Source organism: Microcaecilia unicolor, chromosome 10 (assembly GCF_901765095.1).
Source record: "Microcaecilia unicolor chromosome 10, aMicUni1.1, whole genome shotgun sequence".
Taxonomy (NCBI): domain Eukaryota; kingdom Metazoa; phylum Chordata; class Amphibia; order Gymnophiona; family Siphonopidae; genus Microcaecilia; species Microcaecilia unicolor.
Genome location: NC_044040.1, coordinates 216229760 through 216253171, shown reverse-complemented (window position 1 = coordinate 216253171; position 23412 = coordinate 216229760). Strand labels below are relative to the sequence as shown.

Below are 23412 nucleotides of genomic sequence, written 5' to 3'. Positions count from 1 at the left end.
TGATGACCATGTGAAGAACACAACGAAAAAGATGTTCTACTCCATGTGGAAGCTTAAAAGAGTGAAACCTTTCTTCCCGAGGTATGTATTCCGCACCCTGGTACAGTCAATGGTAATAAGTCATCTGGACTACTGCAACGCACTATACGCTGGATGCAAAGAACAAACTATCAAAAAACTACAAACTGCCCAGAATACTGCCGCCAGAATCATACTTGGAAAAACTAAATATGAAAATGCAAAAGCCTTAAGAGAGAAGCTCCACTGGCTCCCACTTAGGGAACGCATTACGTTCAAGATCTGCACGATTGTACACAAAATTATTCACGCAGACGCCCCAATATACATGCTAAACCTCGTAGACCTACCTCCAAGAAACGCCACAAGAGCATCCCGCAAATTCCTCGACCTGCACTTTCCCAATTGTAAAGGACTAAAGTACAAGCAGATGCACGATACTACATTCTCGTACTTGGGCACGAAACTGTGGAATGCACTGCCTACAGACCTGAGAACAATCAACGAAACAACTACTTTTCGCAGATCCCTGAAAACATATCTCTTCAACAAGACACACAATGAGAACTAACGGCCACACTAATCCACCCGACAACCCACTCAGTCAAGATAGCTCAACTACTATAACTACCTTAATCACCCCTCTCCTTCTTCCTTCTACCCTTACTTAACCTTACTTACTTAACCTTACTTACTTACTTAAGCCACATTGAACCTGCAATGGCTATGTTAACAAAACTATGTAAGCCACATTGAGCCTGCAAATAGGTGGGATAATGTGGGATACAAATGCAATAAATAATAATAATAAATAAATAAATAATAATGATACATTGAAACCTTCTGCTCAGTGTGCTGCTGCGGCTAAGAAAGTAAATAGAATGTTAGATACTATTAGGAAAGGAATGGAAAACAAAAATGAGGATGTTATAATGCCCTTGTATCGCTCCATGGTGCGACCACACCTTGAATACTGTGTTCAATTCTGGTCGCCGCATCTCAAAAAAGATATAGTGGAATTAGAAAAGGTGCAGAGAATTGCGACGAAAACGATAAAGGGGATGGGACGACTTCCCTATGAGGAAAGGCTAAAGCGGCTAGGGCTCTTCAGCTTGGAGAAGAGACAAGCCCAGACCTGTGAAACCTCTCCTGCAGGAGGATTGTGCCTGGGCTTGCTCTTGAGCACATGCCCAGGCACAATCTTCCTCTTAACTCTCCAAAAACTTCAACATGATCAATGCTGTGATGCGCATAAATTTGCATGTCATTAGCATTGATCATTAGGGAGTTCATTCCCTGCGCTGTTCCGACGGTATTTTTACCGCACTGCTCGGAACAGCATGGGGGTTATGATCATCAGGACTTCTGTCTCTCTCTCTTCCATCTCTCTGGTTTCTTCCTGCATCCCTCAGCCTAACTCAAGTGACTTCATTGTTTAAAGCTTTTTGGACCACACAGTGCACCGTAGAAATCTGACATACTGTGTGTGGACTAAATAACTGGTCTGAGCTGTGAACCACATAAGCAGACGAGGCACTGGGGTAGGAAGAGTGGATTACAGAAGAGTTCGGCCCATTTTCATACCAGCTGCGCTCTCTAGTTATCAGAATTGGTCACCTCTAGGGGCGGGGTGGGGGGGTGGGGAGAGAGGGATGCACAGAGGTCAGGTGGGTGTGTGATAGACATTGAATTACTCCACTGCTGTAAGTTGCAGGGAAAACCTTCATAGAGACAGTTTATCCCATGCTCTATCATTTCGTCTCTGAGATCTGTTAATGCCTCTTGTGTTTACAGAAGATTGTGAGCAGTCCCTAACTGAATCTGTCTTTCTGACTTGTCTCTGTATCACTGGGTTTTGCAGGAAAATGAGGAGTGGATCCTGGTGGGCCGAGTTATCGACCGGGTCTGCTTCGTGGTCATATCCTGTGTCTTAATCTTTGTGACCACTGGTATCTTTGTGGCAGCACACTTCAACCAGGCACCACTGCACCCCTTCCCAGGAGACCCCAAGAAGTACCTGCCATAGACCGTGACTGCTCCGGGACCACACAGAGCCACAAAGAGACTGCAGCAGAGCAAGCCCGGCATTCAGGGAACAGAGCACGGCAGTCTCTCGTAGCCTAAAAGTTAGAGAGCCAGCAATGAGATTTATTTCATTCAACTTGCTTTTCACCTGTTCAGGAAGACTCAAGACACAGTACAGATAATCAACATTAACATGCAAAGTTTAGTGAAATCACAGTAAGTAACAATCAGACGGGACAGTAAGATTACATCAATGTCAAAAGTCACAAAGAAAAGCTAAACAGCTTTAATATTACATAGTAGACATAAAAGAGGTAAAAAATTGATACTGTCTCAAACTCTTTTCTACATATGTAGCTTCAGAATGGACTCCGCATTTAACACCATTTCCTCCCAATCTAGTTCATCTTTCCCATGGTTGGTTTAATCTCCACAATCCATTGCCTTCTGAATGAGCCCCCAAGGTAAATGGGGATAGATTCCTCACCCCAGAGTCAAGGCCTAGACAGAAGCAATGAGATCATTTGAAAAGGGGACAACAGATCCTATGAGTAACTCTTCAGGTACTGGATACAAGTGCTGTTGCTTTGGGGTTTATACTCGAGGGTCCCTGAAAGCACAGATTAGACAGAACATTTTTTCTCCCCCTCCGTCTGAACATGGGCTACCGTTAAAAGAGGTTATGTGAGTTTTAATCCCAGTTATTAGTAACTAGATCTCATTGCATAAAATGGGACTTGTTCTAAAATAGCATGAGATAGTGTTAAAATAAAACATCTTAACGGTAGCCCACGTTGGTAACTTCCCCCCTTAGTGTGAAGAGTTTCAGACTGGTCACCAGAACTGATATTGTGATGTCATAATGCCTCATTCCACCAATAACAGCCAACCTCATCAGTGATGTCATAATAGCTTGATTGTCCTGTACTTGGCTCACTTTTATTACATATAGCAGTGATTTTGATTTCTAGAGACATTTCTTTTCTCTTTAATTAAGGGGGAGGGTGTTATCAAGATGAGCTACCGTTAAGACAGGTTATTTGACTATTAACCCCAGTTATTAGTAACTAGGTTTCATTGCATAAAATGGGACCTGTGCATGGTTTGAAGATATAATCGATCCTCTCGGGGTTTTTTTTGACTGCATAGGTTTTTTCTCCATTGGAGTTGTTTTCCTTGCAGTTGGTTTTGGAGGATTTGTTTTTGAAACTATTGATAGTTGCCATTTAGGGGAGGGGGGGGGGGGTTAGCCATTGCCATAGGCACCCCAGGCAGTTGAGGTTTAATTTTGTTAAGTATTTTTGATTTAGTTTTTATATATATTTTGCTCTCCAGCTTATTGCAATTTTTGAGTATATTTGTGTAAAATAGCATGAGATAGTGGTAAACCAACACATCTTAACAGTAGCCAATGTTGGTAACTTCCCCCCTTAGTGTGAAGAGTTTGTCTCTGGTCACCAGAGCTGATATTGTGATGTCATAATGCCTCATTCCACCAATAACAGCCAACCTCATCAGTGATGTCATAATAGCTTGATTGTCCTGTACTTGGCTCACTTTTATTACATATAGCAGTGATTTTGATTTCTAGAGACATTTCTTTTCTCTTTAACTAAGGGGGGAAGTTATCAATGTGGGGTATTGTTAAGATGTGCTATTTTACTGTTAACCCCAGTTAATAATAACTAGGCCTCACTGCAGAAAATGGAACCTGTGCTAAAATAACATGAGTTAGTGCTAAAATAACACCTCACAATTGGAACCAACATTTGTAGGGCTACAACGCTATCAGACTTCTTTTTCTACCATCCAGAGGTTCTCCCCCCCCCCCCCCCCCCCACACACTTATTTTTATATCCCCTTCCCAATTTAGGTCAACCCCTTCTGCAAAAGTCCTTGACCAGGGGCTTCAAATCTCAGCGCCCTCTGGAATATGGGAACATGGACCCTGAGTCTAACCAGAAGGTGTCACTAGAACTCCCTTCCTCCCTCCCCCTCAGCCCCTTGAATGCTGCCTCTGGAAAAACACTGGCTGTCTTGGGGAGCAGAGTCCTAGCCTATAAATCAGTTGTAGCCTCCCTCTCCCCACCCCAGAAGGCAGTGTAATTGAATCACGGAGCTGCCTCCAAAACTGCTCATTTAAATCAGAGGAAATTCTTAAAAGAGCAGCTTAAACATTGAGTCCTTGGGTTTCATCCATTCCCCTGTGCTCTGGTCTCATCGTGTCTACACAGCGTCTGAGTTCAGGCAGGCGTTGCTTTTCTCTTCAGGGCCCTCCTTTTCCACTTGCTTTGATCCCACGGGGTGATCCTAATCCTTCATGCCATCGCACTGACACCACACCATGACAACAGACGCAATTCAGGACAAAGGAGAAACGGGGGTAAAACTCGCCAGTGGAAAAGTATAGAAGATTCCTTGTATGGAAAATATGCAAGTGACACAAATTGAAGCTGTAAGGCATTTTAATGAATTGTTATACAAGATGAAAAATATTTTCTAAGAATGGTTGGAATATAAAAAGAAGTTTGGATCTAAGTGATGTTATAAATAGACTTAAAGATGAACAGCTGGGTTGATGATTATTGATATACAGAGATACCTTTGCTGATTTGGTAGACCAACTAAGGAGATTTAGCCAGGCCCTGGGTCCTCTTCTTTCTTTACATTTGTTCTCTATACAAGGGACTTGCAGAGTTGTCTCTCTGCATCAGAACTTTCACCCAAAATCCAGGCTTAGCTCTTGTCTTGTTTACTGACGTAACAACTTGGACGTCTCACTGCCACTTTAAACATATCATGGTCAAGACAGAAATTCTTCTATTTCCTCCCAAACTCACTTCACCTTTCCTTATTTTTTGTCTCAGTGGATACTACTATCATCCTGACTCTTGGTGTTAGGAGAGATGAATGCCATTTGCATGTTTTCATGTGTAAATAAACAAGTATGTATCAATAGCAAATTTAGAACAGGCACTACCTGTCCATTCATGTGGCAGTAAGCACAGATTTAAGAGGCGTGTTCTGGGCTTTGTTGGATGGTCCTTCAGAGAAGTCATGTATTCTGAATTTTAGAATGGCATTACCTGCATATCCTGGAAAATTTAAGCTCAAATCTCAGAATACTACATTTGTACCTGGCGTTTGGAGAAAAGCTTGGCGGGATGGGGAGGAGGAGAGTTGTGCTTACCTCTCTGGCATTCAAAACCACCTACACTTACTACTCACATGCAGAAACCACCTAGCAATGTAGCTCTTAAGAACATAAGTATTGCCATACTGGGACAGGCCAAAGGTCCATCAAGCCCAGCATCATAACAGTAGCCATACTGGGACAGACCAAAGGTCCATCAAGCCCAGCATCCTGTTTTCCAACAGCGACCAATCCAGGTCACAAATACCTGGCAAGATCCCCCAAAAGTACAAAACATTTTATACTGCTTATCCCAGAAATAGTGGATTTTCCCCAAGTCCATTTAATAATGGTTTATGGACTTTTCCTTTAGGAAGCCGTCCAAACATTTTTTTAAACTCTGCTAAGCTAACTGCCTTTACCACATTTTCTGGCAACGAATTCCAGAGTTTAATTACACATTGAGTGAAGACAAATTTTCTCCCAGACCCCTGGGGAACCCCACTAACTACCCTTCTCCACTGAGAATACTGACCATTTAATCCTACTCTCTGTTTTCTATCTTTTAACCAGTTTTTAATCCACAATAGAACACTACCTCCTATCCCATGACTCGCCAATTTCCTCCAGAGTCTTTCATGAGGTACTTTTTCAAACGCCTTCTGAAAATCCAGATACACAATATCAACCGGCTCACCTTTATCCAAGTTTGTTCACCCCTTCAAAGAAAAGTAGTAGATTGGTGAGGCAAGATTTCCCTTCACTAAATCCATGTTGGCTTTGTCTCATTAATCCATGCTTTTCAATATGCTCTGTAATTGTGTTCTTTATAATAGTCTCTACCATTTTGCCCAGCACTGACATCACACTCACCTGTATATAATTTTGCAGATTACCTCTGGAACCTTTTTTAAAAATTGGTGTTACATTGGCCACCCTCCAATCTTCCGGTACCATGCTTGATTTTAAAGATACGTTACATATTACTAACAATAGTTCTGCAAGTTTATTTTTCAATTTTATCAGTACACTGAGATGAATACCATCTAGTCCAGGTGATTTGCTATTCTTTCTGAACATAGGTTTTCTAAACTGGCTTCTGCCACTCTGCATGGCACCACATACATGTGTTTCTTTCATGTTTTACAAAAGGGTTCATGTCTGCTGCACCTTTCCCAAAATACTAGCGGTTGTTTTGAATGCACAGACTGAAAGTCCATTTTCTGATCTAGACAAAGTTATCGGTCTATTGTCCAAAGATATGGAATGCTCTGTGGCCATGATTAATCAATGTTTAAATTTCAGGGTACATTTGGACTAATAAGTTAAAATCGTCCCCTCTATCCCCAGAAAACATTCAGATAAAGTTGGAAGGAGTGGTCCTTCCATTTAAATCCAAGGTAAAAAGTTTAGGAGTTCTCCAGTGTTGCTACAACTTCTTAAAAGACTGTTTTTAAACGTTGTATGATGTGGTTACATAACCCGTTTCTTTTCACAAAGATTGTTTTATATGGTCTAGTAGTGACACATACAGACCGTTGTAACTCTTTGCTGGTAGGGGTACCTGCTAGAAGTCTTCACGGGCTACAAATAACACAACACTGCTGAACGTCTTTTTGTCGCTGTGGACTCAGAGAGCATGTCATTGTCAACCTACATCTCTGTGATCTACAAAGGATTCTAATATGGGTATACATGGAAGCTGAAAATTTGTACCTTACATTTAAAGCAGTTTATGACATATCCCATTTATCAAAGAATTACATGAGATTGCAAACAAAATCAAAGTAGGTATCGATTTAATGGAATCCTGAGCTCTTAATTTTAAATTGAAAATAGTGATAAAACGAAATTTATGATAGTAACTAGCCCTTAAAACTCAATAACTATCTCAAATTTTAAGACTGATAATGTTACTTATTCTTTGCATTCAACAATGAAAATCTTGGGGATCTTATTTGATCAGTTTCTTTCTTTTGATTGCCAAATTTCCAAAGTAATCTCAAGTAGAGAGGTGTGGTAGCCGTGTTAGTCCACTCTTAAAGGTTATCAATAGAAATCAAACAAAATAAAACATGGAAAAGAAAATAAGATGATACCTTTTTTATTGGACATAACTTAATACATTTCTTGATTAGCTTTCAAAGGTTGCCCTTCATACCTCCTACCCACCTCCACCCTCACACCCTGTCAAAGTAATGCTTGAATGTTTTCACTTATATACACTGTCATCTACCACATTTGCTTATTTCCGATCTGAGGAAGAAGGGCAACCTTTGAAAGCTAATCAAGAAATGTATTAAGTTATGTCCAATAAAAAAGGTATCATCTTATTTTCTTTTCCATGTTTTATTTTGTTTGATTTCTATTGATAACCAAAGTAATCTCGAATGTCTTTAATTCATTGTGGAAACTTAAAAGATTAAGACTGTTCTTTTCAAGATCAGTTTTTCGCACTTTAGTTCAGTTGTTAGTCTTAACCAAATTTGACTACTGCAATTTAATTTATGCAAGTATTAAACGGAGTCTCCTAAGAAAATTACAAACTGCACAAAACATAGCTGCCCGCCTTATATATAGATTGCTGCGTTACGTTAAAGCATCTCCTCTTCTTAAGGTTACCTATCAATGAAAGAATTTCATTTAAGCTCTGTGTTCTTGTTCATCAGATTCTTCATGGCATTTTACCATCTTATATGATAGATCTCATTAAAAGTTATCACCACAAAATGCCACCTCAACATCTACAGAACATCTCATATTACATTTCCCAAGTTGTAAAAACTTAACCTACAAAACTATCCATAATGCTAATTTTTCTTACCAAAGCATCAAACTCTGGAACTTATTACTCAAGTATATCAGACACTCAGTTGATTATATGTCGTTTAGAAGTTTACTTAAAGCCCACTTCTTTAGATCTGTGTTCAGCTAATATGAAAAGAATTTTTTTAATAGTTGTATTCTTGCATTTATATTAATTGTCTTCTAATGCTTCTTCTTAATTTGTTATGTAAGCCGCATTGAACCTGAACTTTTTTTTGGAAAATGTGGGTTAGAAATGTCATAATAAATAAATAACTCTCCTGTTTGTTTATCAGAACTATATTGAACAGCATCTACTAAGTTCCAATACTGGCCACCCCCTTTTTATCCCATTAATATAAAAGTGTGGGTTGGCTAGACCCAGATCCAAAGGCTTTTCTTGTATCAGAATTATTTGCTGAGAAAAATTGCAAATAGAGAAAACCTTTCTCAAATGTAGAAAGTGTCAACCAACCTGTTTGAAAAGGCATTTAGTAGTACTGTTTGTTTTTATGAACTGGTCTTATGATGATGTTTTTGATTTAAATTTGTTATCTGGTTTAGTACCCTTTCTACTATGGAAATTCCAGTTTATTTTTATCTAAGAGGTATATATGGTACCTTTTGGAAGAGGATTAAATTAGTTTGAGTGAATAAAACTAGGTTAAAATTGTGAATTTAAAGATGTTTTATTATTTGATCCTGTGTGTATTTGTTTTTGGGTTATTTGCTGTAACGTGTATATACATTTGTGTGATTCTATTTGCTGTTTTGTATTTATAATACAATTTGAAGTTTTTATTGTTTTATGCATTTTATTGTGTACATTGCAATGAGCCTGGAAATGGAAATTAAAATATGCATATAAATAAATAAAATAAACACACCACCCTTAAGAGCTCTTTCCACTCTTTTGTCCTGTAACCCCCTCCTTACACATTTGCTGCTGTCTATCCAAAATTCATCAGGATGACTTTTCTTTCTCCTGCATCATAATGACTGTGTTACCTCTCTTCTCACTTTCAGCTCAGAATACAAGCAAGGGATTATTTTTGAATTATTATGCTTGGTTTTTAAGATATTGCATTGTGTAGCATCAGACAATATGCTGCTTTGACTAACTTTTTTCAGCTCATAATAGATCTTTGCATTCAATTGTTTAGCTTTCCTTCTGTTACAACTGTGCATTCTGCAAGGATAAATGTAAAACCTTTTTTGTATAAGTACATAAATATTGCCACACTGGGACAGACTGAAGGTCCATCAAGCCCAGCATCCTGTTTCCAAAAGTGGCCAATCCAGGTCACAAGTACCTGGCAGAAACCTTAAAGAATAACAAGATTCTGGAATCCCAGAGTTGCAACATTCCATGTAGAACCCCAGAGAGTAGCAAGATTCCATTCAGAATCCCAAGCACATAAGTACATAAGTGTTGCCATACTGGGACAGACCGAAGGTCCATCAAGTCCAACATCCTGTTTCCAACAGTGGCCAATCCAGGTCACAAGTACCTGGCAAGATCCCAAAACAGTACTATACATTTTATGCTGCTTATCCCAGAAATAAGCAGTGGATTTTCCCCAAGTCCATTTTAATAATGGTCTGTACAGGGCGCTCTGCAAAAAGCGTAGAGTGGATCTTAACGGAACCCAACTTTGCACACCATGTACTGAATCTGGCCTATAGCTTACATGTCAAACAGAAAAAAAGCCCTGAAATTGGGAAAAATTCACTGCAACAAACACAGTTTGAAATTTTTTCGCCACATACACCCATAGTGGCGGTCATGTTTTCCCCTTTGTTTATCAACTTTTAAGTTTGTCTCTTACTTGTCCTGTTTGCCTGTCCTAATTAGATTGTAAGCTCTGTCGAGCAGGGACTGTCTCTTCATGTTCAAGTGTACAGCGCTGCGTACATCTAGTAGCAATATAGAAATGATAAGTAGTAGTAGTATGTTTGTGCAAATGGATTGATGAAATTGCATTGACTTATGAAAATTTAGTCATTAGGTGGTTTCTCACTGTCTCTCTCTTGGCGTCTTTCACTCTCTCTTACTTACAGAGACCAGTGCTCTGTTGCTGGGCACAAGGAATGTCCTTCATATTTCAATGTCTTCAGAAAAAAAGCTTTCTAATCCATTGCAGCATCTGGCTGACATTTCTCTTCACCCCTTGCTGACCTCTACCCTCTTGCAGAGCAACAGTCTTCTCCTTCCATGATGCTATTGTTCCTGGACAATAGTGGGGGGCATCCGGGTGGTTGGGATGGAAACACCAGCAGGAGGGGAGTAGGCGGAGAGGGAACAAGAGGAGTACAGAAATGTATTAATACAGTAGTGAGAGCCTGCAGAAGTAGGATAGTGAAAATCCTGGTCAGCAGATGCCTTGAGGAATGTCTTCATGTACTATATTCTCTAAATTCTTTCTTGTTGATGGTAGCTTGCAAAAGTATATGAAATGAGTGGGAGATATATTTTTATTTGCAAATTGATGACCCTAATTTCAAGAGGGATAATCCCATTCAGTGTCTCTGGAAAAATTACTCACACTGAGGTCCAAGAGGTTTAATCTTGCATCTAAGACCTCTTTCCACCGTATTGCTTGCTGGCTCCTCAGGATGTCTGTGCTTTCTTCCCAACCTTCTCCATTTGGACACCTGAGTCGAGAGAAGCATATCGAGGCCCTTTTTAAGACATGTAAGGAGAAAGGCAAACAGTCCGAGTCTCTAGAAGCCCTGCAGAGAGGATGTCTTCACCATGCTGATGCCACATGCTTAGCTCAATCTAAGCAGGTTGCTGAACTGAAAGGATCTCAGAGGATCATAAAGTTAATTCAGCCTGAGGTACCCACACACCTTCATGAGAGAGAAGAAGAGACATGTTCACCCAAACGATGGATTCACTATGATACAAAGTGCAAAGGGATGAGAGTACATGAGCCTCTTTCTACCACCACTTCAGCACTGGGATGTGCAGGGCCGATGAGCAGGAAATGCGACTCAACAAAACAAGTAAACCTGCTCCATGAGTTGGAGGATGTTTCCCAGGGTCTTCAGCTGCTGGCTAGCGTTGACAGACTCTGCATCACCTCCAATGCATTGCAACAAGGTACAGTCCATTGTCTTGGTTCTCATTTTCTATGTAGTTATTTTCCAGGTGGTCAGTGCTCGGTTTGTCAATATTTAACCAGGCTCCTCTACTTTTATTTATGTAAAATATTTATAGCCCACTCCATCCCACAGTTCTAACAGGATAACGAAAGTGCACATTTCAGAGGCAATACAACAGACTATAAATATTATATAAAATTGTATGAACTCAAAAACTTTATTGGTGGAAAATAATTACAGCAAGACGGTCTGTTCTTCTCACATGCTCACTTTCTCCTTGGCAACAATCACCATTACTCCTTTCTCTCAACACTTCAAGCTGCTTCAATATAGTTCCGGCTACTCATAAATGCAGGCTTGGTTCTAACTAGGACACTCAGGACCTGGGTCTTCACAGCAAATAAAGGCACTCCTACCTTTTGAAGTCTTTAATTCATCTTCCACGTACTCCCTGGGCTTCTAAAGAATGCAAACCTCTCAGCTAGAGCCACTCTCCACTTCCCTGGGACTCTCCCTCACAGGTACTGCAGCCCAGCCACAGTTTAGGGAGGGTTTCTTCTCTTGAAGCCTCTCTTCTCTCAGGATCTCTCTCTCTGTTTTTTGAAGACCTCTGTATTGGGGCCTCGCTCCTGGAGACCTCTTGCCTTGGGGCCTCTCTTTCTACAAGGTATTTAACCACCTTCCAGCCTGAGCCTCACCCATCTGACTCAGTCTCTGACATGGCAGGTTTAGCGCCACCTGCTGTAGGGTGGCTAATCTGCATCCTCAGTGAGGGAGTGTTCTTAGGGACACCTGCTCCTATACCACTCACTCACTCCCTCGCATGGTACAAAAGGTATATCAATTATGTACAAGAAAATTAAAATGACTTCACAAATTTAAAAAAAAGCCTTTAACTGTCTCCTGAATTGTAAAATTGAAGTCATTTCTCGTAATGCCAAAGAAGGAATATTCCAAAAACATGCACCCTCTATTTGCACCGTGGCTGAACGAAAGACATCAAGTCTAACTTGTTTAAAAGAAGGAACATCTAATAACAATTTGTCCACTGAACATAGAGTGCGAGAAGGCCGATAGATTCTCAAGGAAGATGCCAGTGCCAAAGGGGCTTCGTTGGTCAACATTTTAAAAATCAACGTGGCAACTTTGAATCGCCACCACCAATAAATTGGTAGCCAGTGTAGTTGTCTTAGTACTGGAGTAATATAACAAACACTTTGATGATCCCATCAACAGTCTAGCAGTCGCATTTTGAACAATTTGTAAAGACTGAGTTACAGATTGAGTTAATCCTAAATAAAGATAATTACAATAGTCTAAGGTTGACAGGACTAAGCCTGCAGCACAGCTCAAAAATTAGATTCGCAGAGTAAACTCTTCAAACATCTTAACAATTTAAGATACTTACATTCTGTTGTGCTTGGCATCCATCCTTGAGCAGCCCTGCTTAGGTTTCTTTATACTAAAAAGCAGCAATCAGACTCATAAAAAAGAAGCACTTATTTAACTGTAATTGATCCTGGACCTCAGGTTATCTAAGGGAAGGGATGGTCATGTTATTCCACACTGGGATAGAGGGGGGAAAGCAGGACCATCGGAAGTAACACTTGCCAATCTTTGTTTTGTAGCCTTTACCTGTGACCCCAGACGTTCTTACACCATCAGTACTCGAAAGGGAAAGCGACTCTTCGTGGCAGTAGAAGGTAACTGTTTTGATTTTGTTAAGTTTCCTAAACATCTGCTCCCACCAAAGGGGTCCTCGACCTGTCCCAGGTTAGGCAACACCTGAAATGGAAGTTGTCAAGCAAAATCCCTCAGCAGTACATCAAGAACTGAAAGATAATGATGGGGTACTGCACCCGAGGAACTGAAGGGAACTTAGAGCCATATGTAGACTTTGTCTATGTGTCACATTCATACCAGCACCTGAGAGCTCTTGATAGAAAACTGGTAGAGCCAAGGGGGAGATCTGCTACTGAGGAACACTGACGTTAGGGAACTTCAGTGTATCAATACAGAGATAGCAAAAACCAAGATTTCTGGAAAAATAAGAGGCAACATTGTCAGCTGACCCAGATCAACCTGAGAAGGCTAAACCAGTCCAGGTTTTAACTCGTTGCATACGGGGGGATTTAGTTCTAATTTCCATATGAAAAGCAGGATTGCAATGGGCAAACCCAGATCAGCGTCTTTGGTTTGTCTGGGTCAGTCGGTAACCGGGCAAGGAGACAACTCCGATGTCACTGGTAAGATGGCAGTGATAGAACAGGTATGGAAACCCAAAATGATTGACTGTATTCCCAGCTTTGTTTCAGAAGTTGGATAAAATGAATATGCCACCATTTATTTATTCATCCCAAAGGCGGCTGTACATCTTTACATGCTATAAGCAAAACTCACATTGGTGATTAACATCTGTGAAGTGGGGGAGTAGCCTGAGAACCATTGGATTCAATTCCCATTGCAGTTCTCTGTGACCCTGGGCAAGTCACTTAACCCACCACCATCCCAGGTACAAAGTTTAGACTGTGAGCCCACTAAGGACAGAGAAAGTACCTGAATATAATAAATATTAGACTGCTTTCTTTGTACCACAGAAAGGTGGTATTTCAAATTCATAAACCAGTAAGTGCAGCAGTCAAGGGATCAGGCACCTGGGGAATGGAGGAGTGGTTAGAGAAGTGGGAAGAACAAGGGACAACAGAATTGGGGTAGAGGAGTGGCCTAGTGGTTAGAGCACCGGTCTTGCAATCCAGAGGTGGCAGGTTCAAATCCCACTGCTGCTCCTTGTGATCTTGGGCAAGTCACTTAACCCTTCATTGCCTCAGGTACAAACTTGGATTGTGAGCCCACCTGGGACAGAGAAATTTCAAGAGTACCTGAATGTAACTCATCTTGAGCTACTACTGAAAAAGGTGCGAGCAAATCTAAATAATAATAACATTCCATATAGAACCCCAAAGAATAGCAACATTCTGGAATCCTAAAGAGTGACAAGATTCCATGCAGAATCTCAGAGTAGCAACCGGAGTAGAGGAGTGGCCTAGTGGTTAGAGCACTGGTCTTGCAATCCCGCTGCTGCTCCTCATGATCTTGGGCAAGTCACTTAACTCTCCATTGCCTCAGGTACAGACTTAGATTGTGAGCCCTCCTGGGACAGAGAAATATCCAAAGTACCTGAATGTGACTCACCTTGAGCTACTACTGAAAAAGGTGTGAGCAAATATATGGAATGTTGCTACTATTGAAGATTCTACATGGAATGTTGGTACCATTTGAGATTCTAGATAGAATGTTCCTAGTATAGGAGTGGCCTAGTGGTCAGAGCACCGGTCTTGCAATCCAGAGGTGGCCAGTTCAAATCCCACTGCTGCTCCTTGTGATCTTAGGCAAGTCACTTAACCCTCCATTGCCTCAGGTACAAACTTAGATTGTGAGCCCTCCTGGGACAGAGAAATATCCAAAGTACCTGAATGTAACTCACCTTGAGCTACTACTGAAAAAGGTGTGAGCAAATATATGGAATGTTGCTACTATTGAAGATTCTACATGGAATGTTGGTACCATTTGAGATTCTAGATAGAATGTTCCTAGTATAGGAGTGGCCTAGTGGTCAGAGCACCGGTCTTGCAATCCAGAGGTGGCCAGTTCAAATCCCACTGCTGCTCCTTGTGATCTTAGGCAAGTCACTTAACCCTCCATTGCCTCAGGTACAAACTTAGATTGTGAGCCCTCCTGGGACAGAGAAATATCCAAAGTACCTGAATGTAACTCACCTTGAGCTACTACTGAAAAAGGTGTGAGCAAAATCTAAATAAATAAATGCTCTTGGTGACCTTGAGTAAGTCACTTCATCTTCAGTGCCTCATGTAAGATGTAGATAATTAACCCTTTTGGGTAGTACCTAGATTTAACTTGCTTTGAGATGAGAATTGGAAAAAGCAAATGATTAAATGCAAATCCTACGTATCACAGCATCGCCTTCTCTCACTTCCTTCTCCAGACACCAGCTGTTTGTGCCTGCACCTGTGTGGTCCTGCTCGCTCCTGCTGCATCCATCTCCATGACCAGAGCGGGCAGGAGGTGCTCCAGCTCCACAGACCTTACAGGATGGATGTGTGCTGGATGGGCTGCTATCTAATGGAGATGAGGGTCTTCACTGCCAGCCGGCAGCTCATCGGTACTGTGAGGCAGAGGTGGGCACATGACCTTCACATACAAGGCATTCCAAAAACAAGCATGCATGCAGCTGTTAAGATTCACCTAGTCCAGGGGAGGGCAACCATGATTCTCGAGGGCCACAACCCAGTCAGGTTTTCAAGATTTCCACAATGAAAATGCATGAGATTGATTTGCATGCACTGCTTCCATGGTATGCAAATTTGATTTATTAGTAGGATTTATTTACCGCCGTTTTGAAGGAATTCAAGGCATATAGATCTCATGCATATTCATTGTGGAAATCCTGAAAACCTGACTGGGTTGGAGTCCTCGAGGACCGTGGTTGCCCACTGCTACGCTAGTCAGGAAGTAACTTTGAGGTGAGGAAATATGGATCAAGAAATCTCAGTGCTCTTTCTTAATGTCTCTTGGCCAGTTACAAAGAGGAGGTAATGAATTCTCCATCTTCATTAGGGACAGGACAAGTAAAAATGAACTTAAATGACAGCAGGAAGATTTAGGTAAGACATTAAAAGGGACAGTGCAAAACTGGAACACGTTCCCCAAGGAGGTGATGAAATCTTTTTATAAGCTGGTAAAATCTATCTGCAATGGTTTAGATGCAGGGGATCCTGCCTGGAGGATAACTAGACTAACTAGATGATCTCTTGAAAGTGGAGGAGTGGCCTAGTGGTTAGAGTGGTGGACTTTGGTCCTGGGGAACTGGGCTCAATTCCCACTTCAGGCACAGGCAGCTCCTTGTGACTCTGGGCAAGTCACTTAACCCTCCATTGCCCCATGTAAGCCGCATTGAGCCTGCCATGAGTGGGAAAGCGCGGGGTACAAATGTAACAAAAATAAAATAGATACTATTGGAGATTCTACATGGAATGTTGCTACTACTGGAGATTCTAGATGGAATGTTGCTACTATTGGAGATTCTACATGGAATGTTGCTACTATTGGAAATTATACATGGAATGTTGCCACTATTGGAGATTCTACATGGAATGTTGCTACTATTGGAGATTCCACATGGAATGTTGCTATTCCACTAGCAACATTCCATGTAGAAGGCTGCGCAGGCTTCTGTTTCTGTGAGTCTGACGTCCTGCACGTACGTGCAGGACGTCAGACTCAAAGAAGCAGAAGCCAGCGTGGCCACATTGGTGATCTGCAAGGGCCGACTTCTTGTTGCTAGTGGAATAGCAACATTCCATATAGAATCTCAAATAGTAGCAACAGTGGAGGAGTGGCCTAGTGATTAGGGTGGTGGACTTTGGTCCTGGGGGACTGGGTTTGATTCCCACTTCAGGCACAGGCAGCTCCTTGTGACTCCGGGCAAGTCACTTAACCCTTCATTGCCCCAGGTACAAATAAGTACCTGTATATAATATGTAAGCCACATTGAACCAGCTATGAGTGGGAAAGCGTGGGGTACAAATGTAAGAAAAAAAAGTCTCTCCACAGTTCTGTCTTTCTAACACCAAAATAAAAGCTACTATTCAGTAATAAAACCCTTGGATTACTTCTGCGTGACAGCTCTGTGATTTCTAGTTCATATCTGCTCAGTTTGTTGGTTAAAATCCTTTTTCAATCACTCATTCACTGCAAAGTGATAATGGAGTTCAAAGCTCAGTCTGTGTTCTTTCTGGAACTATTATTATTCATATTAGTCAGTGACTATCATATTGTCGATTCATAGTATCGGCTACACTGGAAGCAAAAGGAACCTGAATTCTAGTTTCATTAAATACATTTTTAAATATTAAAATGAGCAGATATCAGAAAGACATCATGAAGCCAACACATACACACACAAAGGCAATGTGAAAGGCTCACTTTAACCAGTCATAAACCCTGCAACTTTTAGGTGTAGAGGCTTTTAGTAGCCAGAATATTCATTTGTAAGTTCATCCTCTGCCAGGTTATCACCCAAAGCTCTTCTAGTTCAAACTGGTTCTTATCCAAATACTCAGTCCCCTGCCCTTGAGAAGACAAACTGCCTCAGAACTGGCTGCAGTGGTCACAGAGAAACTTCATACTTCAGTTTGATATCTTCTATTAAACAGTAACAAATGTATGAAATAGGGAAGTGAATTGGCCTCCCTCTGCTCCACTAGATACTGTAACCTCTAAGGCCAGGGACACTAGGATGTGACTAACTGCAGGGTGAGATGAGTAGCATCTGAGGCTGAAAAGTGTCTAAAATGCAAGCATGGGTCAGCGGCAGCTGAAAAGCCAGGAGAAATGGCCCTCTTCTCTTTGCATCTGGGTTAGGAGAGAGGGAGAAATAGGAAGAGATCAGACCAGGAGATGAGGTGAGGTGCTAGTCAAAAGCAGGCAGCAATGCTTGCCAGTCCTGGGCACTTGGATTTGGTCGTTTTTGAGATGGGCATCCTCGGTTTCCATTATCGCCGAAAACAGAGGTCACCCATCTCTAAGGTCGACCATCTCAACATTTAGGTCGACCATCTCTTAGGTCGACCTAAATGTTGAGATTTGGGCATTCCCGACCGTATTATCGAAACGAAAGGTGGACGCCCATATTGTTTTGATAATACGGGATGCCCCGCCCCTTCAAGGGGACATCCTCAGAGATGGGTGCCCTTAGAGATGGTCGTCCCCGTTCGATTATCCCCCTCCTAATGTCCCAGCAGAGAGAGCGGTAAGGTACTATGCATGAAAAAGAGTTACATGCACTCTGCCTTCTTGGTCTTGACACATAAAATCTTACATACAGGAATTCCATCATATCTGTCATCAGCTATTATCCCATATAGTAACATAGTAGATGGTGGCAGAAAAAGACCTACATGGTCCATCCAGTCTGCCCAACAAGATAAACTCATATGTGCTACTTTTTGTGTATACCCTACTTTGATTTGTACCTGTCCTCTTCAGGGCACAGACCGTATAAGTCTGCCCAGCACTATCCCCGCCTCCCAACCACCAGCCCCGCCTCCCACCACCGGCTCTGGCACAGACCATATAAGTCTGCCCAGCACTATCCCTGCCTGCCCCACAGAGGTTGCTGTGGTCTATTAACGATTGGTATCTGCATATTCCATCTGTATTTATGGTTAGATTGGATTCCACTAGACATCACGCTTTTTATTGCATTGTCCTTGCCCTTTGGAATGCGTTACCTGCTCCTTTACGTTTAGAGCAGTCATTCCCAAAATTTAGGTCAGTTTTGCTCCTTATGACCCTGGGCAAGTCACTTAACCCTCCATTGGCCCAGGTACAAAAAAACCCCAGATTGTGTAAACCATTTTGGTTGTACCACAGAAAGACAGTATGACCCTATTACTCTCTCTTAAGCCTAGAGATGCCAGCGGGCAGTGTGCCCTCTTTGTTAAAATAAGTAAGGACTGATTCATTGATTATTGAGGATTGCATGATTTGACTGTTGAAGAATGTATGATTTCCGTGGGTCTGGGTTTAGGTTGTTTGCATATTTGTTTTTAAATTTTTCTTTCCTATTGTGAATGGAGTTCCTTTTTCTAAGTTTCTTTTTTTAATGATTTTTATTGTAAACTGCCTTGCTTTGCGTGAAATAGCAGTACATCAAATAAATAAACCATATGCAAATCTAGCTTATGCAAATTCATTGTGGATAGCCTGAAACCCAGCTGGCTTGGCTGTGCCCTGAGGACTGGGGTGCCACATTTCTTTGCTCTGTACTAGTAAGTTCCCTTCCAGGCTGATGTGACATCCTTCTGCCTGCTCTTTGACTTTAGATGGAGTATGCTCTCTCCACTCTTGGAGGTTTGCAATTCGGAAGGGCTTTGGATCATGAAAATCTCAGGCTCCTGCAGTGCCACCCGCTGTTACTCCGATCAAGAATTCCAGGTACAGTGTTCAAACCCTGCACATTTATACTGGAGGAAGGAGGAGATTTAAACAAAGGCACTGGTACAAAATGCATGTGCTGAAGAGGAAGCTGCTCGAATGGATCTCCAGGGAGCCCACTCATCCTCCGGTCCCAAGAGCTCCAAATTAACCTGTATCGTTTCCAGGAATGTTCACTTTATTTGCTTTTGTCATGGGAGCAAAGTTGTTGAGTGCACGCTCTTGTGAAAGAATGGGCATGGACTGCATACCACCAGGGCTGTGCCTACGGTCTCTGCGCCCCCCTGCAGACTATCAGTTGGCGCACTTGCGTGCGTCCCCCCCCCCCCTCCAGACCTGCCTGGCTCCAAGGCACATGAAGAGCTGGGCGGTGCCAAAGAGCCGAGCGCTACTCCCCCAAGCTGCCATCTGGGGCGCTTTGGAGGAAATGGCTGGGTTTGGCCTGAGCCTCCTCCGCTCCATCCCCGATTTCCCGGCGCTTTAAATTTACTTCTCTGCGCCTCTGGCTCCAACGTCTGCGCAGCGTCAGTGAAAGCGCTGCCTGTCTGACATCTCTCCACCAGTCTTCCCTTCGCTCGTTCGTTCCCTGTGTCCCGCCTTCTTCTGATGTCATTTCCTTGAGGGCGGGACACAGAGGAACAAATGAGCAAAGGGAAGGCTGGTGGAGAGACGTCAGACAGGCAGCGCTTTCACTGACTCTGCGCAGGCGTCAGAGGCGGAACGAGGTAAATTTAAAGCGCCGGGGAATCGGGGATGGAGCGGAGGAGTAAGGTTTTTTTTTTTTAAATACAGCTCGACGGCACGGCACCCTTGAAGGCAGGCGCCCCCCTGCGGCGCTTACCGCGCTTACTGTGTTGGCATGGCCCTGCATACTACATTGAGCTGTAGTTACCATTCACTTTTACAGTTAGAGCAAGTCCACTTCATGTCTCCTCAATAGGGGGCGCTAAATGTTTCCGCACTAATTGAAACCAGTTTACACATGCTAGTGCAGTTTTCAGTAAGGCAATTGCTGAGGACATGCTGAGCGTGCTCTCAACATTACCACGCAGTCTTTCACTTGGCACATTTTAATTTTTGCTGTTAACCATAGTGCACTTTAGTGAGTGCCCCACCCACCCATGTAATAATGCCACTAAAGGCTTAAGATACAGGGCCTGATTTACTAAGAATTTTTGTTCATCCTGTGTCTATGGAAAAACAAAAAAACCAAAGCTTTGTATCAATCGGGCCTTTACTCAGCAGTCTACATGCTGGACGTTTGTAAAATTTCATAAAAATAAAACAAAACACATAAACAAACCCTGTGGCTCACCTCACCGTCACAGATTCCTTACCACAACACCACCAAATTCAACTAGCTTAAAGTAATCAAGGGACTCTATAGTCCTGGTTGAGAACTACATTGTCTGACACATGCTCGGTTAATGAGAAGAAACGAACCAGCAACTCTTGCACCGAATGGTACATTCATGTCTAACTCCATCCTTAGAAAATGAGCCCAGCAGTAAAGTCGCCTCACTAGAGGGGAGGGATTTAGAAGGCACATGGCACTTACGTCACCAGTAGCAGCTGCTTGATTTTTGTTTCTTGAATACCTAGGTCACCTCTCAAATTGGGCAACTTTTGGCAGTGATCTGGAAAAGATGGCCTGGTTTTAATATAGACTGCAACATGGACCATGAATTCTTTGGCCTGGACAGTAAGTAGCTTTTCCAGTGTTCTCTAATGGTGCTTCCTGTTTGGCTTCACTGTGTTCCTTTACAAGATTGTGGCTACAACGAAGCTTCAAAGTGCCCCCTTTAAAGCGGACACCTCTACTGTAGTTTATAACTTCCAATTACAGACCACTCGGTCCACGAAAAACAGAATATTCACTGTCCGACATATAAACATTATCCCCGGGATTCTATATAGCGTGACCTAAGTTGCACGCACAAATCCAGTCATATAATTACTTAACATGACAATCAGCAATGATAATTGCCACTTAACAAGCAATTATTGAACACTAATTGGCATTAATTAGAATTTATACACAGAACAGTCTAAGTGTATTCTGTAACATGATGCGTGTAAATTCTAAGTTGCATAGTTGAAAAGGGGGCGTGGCCAGGCAGGTAGTGGGCGTTTCTAAAATCTATGTGCGTTGTTATATAATACACCCACTTCGGCCATAATGTAGGTGTCGGCATTTACACCAAGTTTTACTTGGCGTTACTGCCCTTGACTAAATCTAGTCATGTGGATGGGAGCTCAGTCTATTTGATAAACCGTGTGGAAATTTCGGTTTATTCTATAAAGTACACCTAAATTTGGGTGCACTTTATAGAATACGCCTAGGCATATTTGATTGTGGTGCCAGTTTTTTAGGCGCAATATATCGAATCTAGTCCTATAGGGGGAAGTTATCAACATAGGCTACTGTTAGGACGGGTTATTTTAGCACAGGGTCTCATTGCAATAAAATAACCTGTGCTAACGTTGTAAGAGTTGGGGTAAAATAACCCATATTTAACGGAAGCCCACATTATATCTTCCCTCCAAAATACTAAGAGCCAGTAGAGGTAGGAGATACTGTTGAAGCACCACTTCTAGACCCCAAGGTGCGACCTCACCTTGAGTACTGTATGCAATTCTGGTCACTATATCTCAAAGAAGATATAGTGGAATTAGAAAAGGTTCAAAGAAGAGCGACCAAAAGGATAAGGAAAGGCTAAAGAGGTTAGGGCTCTTCAGCTTGGAAAAGAGACAGATGAGGGGAGATATGAGTGGTGTAGAATGAGTAGAAGTAAATCGATTTTTCACTCGTTCCAAAAGTACAAAGACTAGGGGACAATCGAGGAAGTTACACGGAAATACTTTTAAAATAGGATGAAATGTTTTTTCACTCAACGAATAGTTAAGCTCTGGAACTCTATGACGGAGGATGTGGTAACAGCGGTTAGCGTATCTGGGTTTAAAAAAGGTTTGGACAAGTTCCTGGAGGAAAAGTCCATAGTCTGCTATTGAGACAGACTTGGGGAAGCAACTGCTTGCCCTGGGATTGGTAGCATGGAATGTTGCTACTATTTGGGTTTCTTCCAGGTACTTGTGACCTGGCTTGGCCCCTGCTGGAAACAGGATACTGGGCTAGATGAACCATTGGTCTGACCCAGTATGGCTACTCTTATGTTCTCATAGGACTCAGAGATTCTGCACTTCACTTGCTACCCTAATGGAAATCCTGGCCACTAGGACAGTGGAAGGAAAACTAGGGGCCATATCCGAGGACACAAATAGTACCTCTGTTTTGCTCACATTTAACAGTTTTGGGTCATCCATGATTGAATTCTCTTAAACACCTCCTGTAACCTCCCTACTGTGTCTACTATTGATGACTCTATTGGGATAATAAATTGGATGTCATCTGCATCAATCCAGTAAGACACCCCAAATGATTTCAACAATTTACATAAGGCACCTCAATATAGGTTAAACAGCATAGCTGAAAGTGCAGATCCCTGCGGAACTCCAGTTTCCAACAAAAAGACTGTGACAACCAGTCCCCAATTTGAACCCGATATGTTCTATGCATCAAAAATTCCGACTGTTCCCGCAAGGTCACATTCATAGAAATGTTGCAGCAAAATTTGATGATCAACCCTGTCAAAAACAGCGGAAATATCAAGAAAAGTGAAAAAAATATGCTAAACTGACTTGCCTAGAAATTCATTCCTTAATAATTCTTTACTGTTTCCTTTTTATGCCAGTTTCAGCCAGTCTGAGTCCCAGCGACAGGGCGCTTCTCTTGGCGGCTGCATTTCTGTTGGTAAGTAGCACAGACAGCCGACATACAGAAACGCATTAGATCTTCCACATTATGGGTTGTAACAGGCTATGGTGCAGAATTTCAAGATTCCCTGGTTTTTGCTCCCATCACTGGCTCATGGTTGGGTTGAGCATGGAAAAGGAATCCACCAATTAACCAATTGGTCATCCAGCTTTGTAATGAAGAAAGAATGTTACTGAAAGATGATGCCATAACATCCCACACTTATCAATAGCCCTTCAGATTACCTATTTTCTTTTAAAAACAGGATTCTGTGTGTTTAGCATTTTCAAGCTGCATCATTTCCTGATGTTTCAACCAAAGTCATATGACTCAACAGAAGCCGCCTCATTTCTCAAAGTGGCACGATAATAGCCTCTTGGGAGGAACTGACCTCTAAGGGCAGTGTTTTTTTTTTTGTTGTTGTTGTTGCCTTTAAGCAATATCATTTTTATCACTCACCATTTCTTCCCTTCAACTACTGACCTTCTTAGGA

The 23412-nt window shown here is 42.0% G+C and overlaps 2 protein-coding genes across 2 annotated transcripts in view; both read left to right on the top strand.

Moving 5' to 3' along the window:
* The window catches only part of CHRNG (cholinergic receptor nicotinic gamma subunit), a 47996-nt gene extending 45289 nt beyond the window's left edge, over positions 1-2707 (top strand). The window contains exon 12 of the mRNA XM_030216066.1: positions 1880-2707. Coding sequence (XP_030071926.1) covers positions 1880-2044 — 165 coding nt within the window. The 3' untranslated portion in view covers positions 2045-2707. The remainder of the gene's footprint in view (positions 1-1879) is intronic.
* Positions 2708-10597: 7890 nt separating this feature from the next.
* Positions 10598-23131, top strand: LOC115478388 (phospholipid scramblase family member 5-like). The gene is made up of 6 exons (XM_030215686.1): positions 10598-11087; positions 12718-12792; positions 15093-15285; positions 18994-19105; positions 20708-20807; positions 22858-23131. Exons 1-6 carry the CDS (start codon positions 10598-10600, stop codon positions 22953-22955), a joined length of 1068 nt encoding a protein of 355 aa, XP_030071546.1. The 3' UTR covers positions 22956-23131.
* The last annotated feature ends 281 nt before the right edge of the window (positions 23132-23412 follow it).

Bases quoted from the DNA above. Each gene is read 5' to 3' on its own strand.
- LOC115478388 (XM_030215686.1), top strand. From the start codon at position 10,598: ATGTCTGTGCTTTCTTCCCAACCTTCTCCATTTGGACACCTGAGTCGA. The intron at 15,286-18,993 runs GTGGGCACATGA...CTTTGACTTTAG, and splicing joins ATCGGTACTGTGAGGCAGAG to ATGGAGTATGCTCTCTCCAC. The intron at 20,808-22,857 runs GTAAGTAGCTTT...TTTTTATGCCAG, and splicing joins TGAATTCTTTGGCCTGGACA to TTTCAGCCAGTCTGAGTCCC.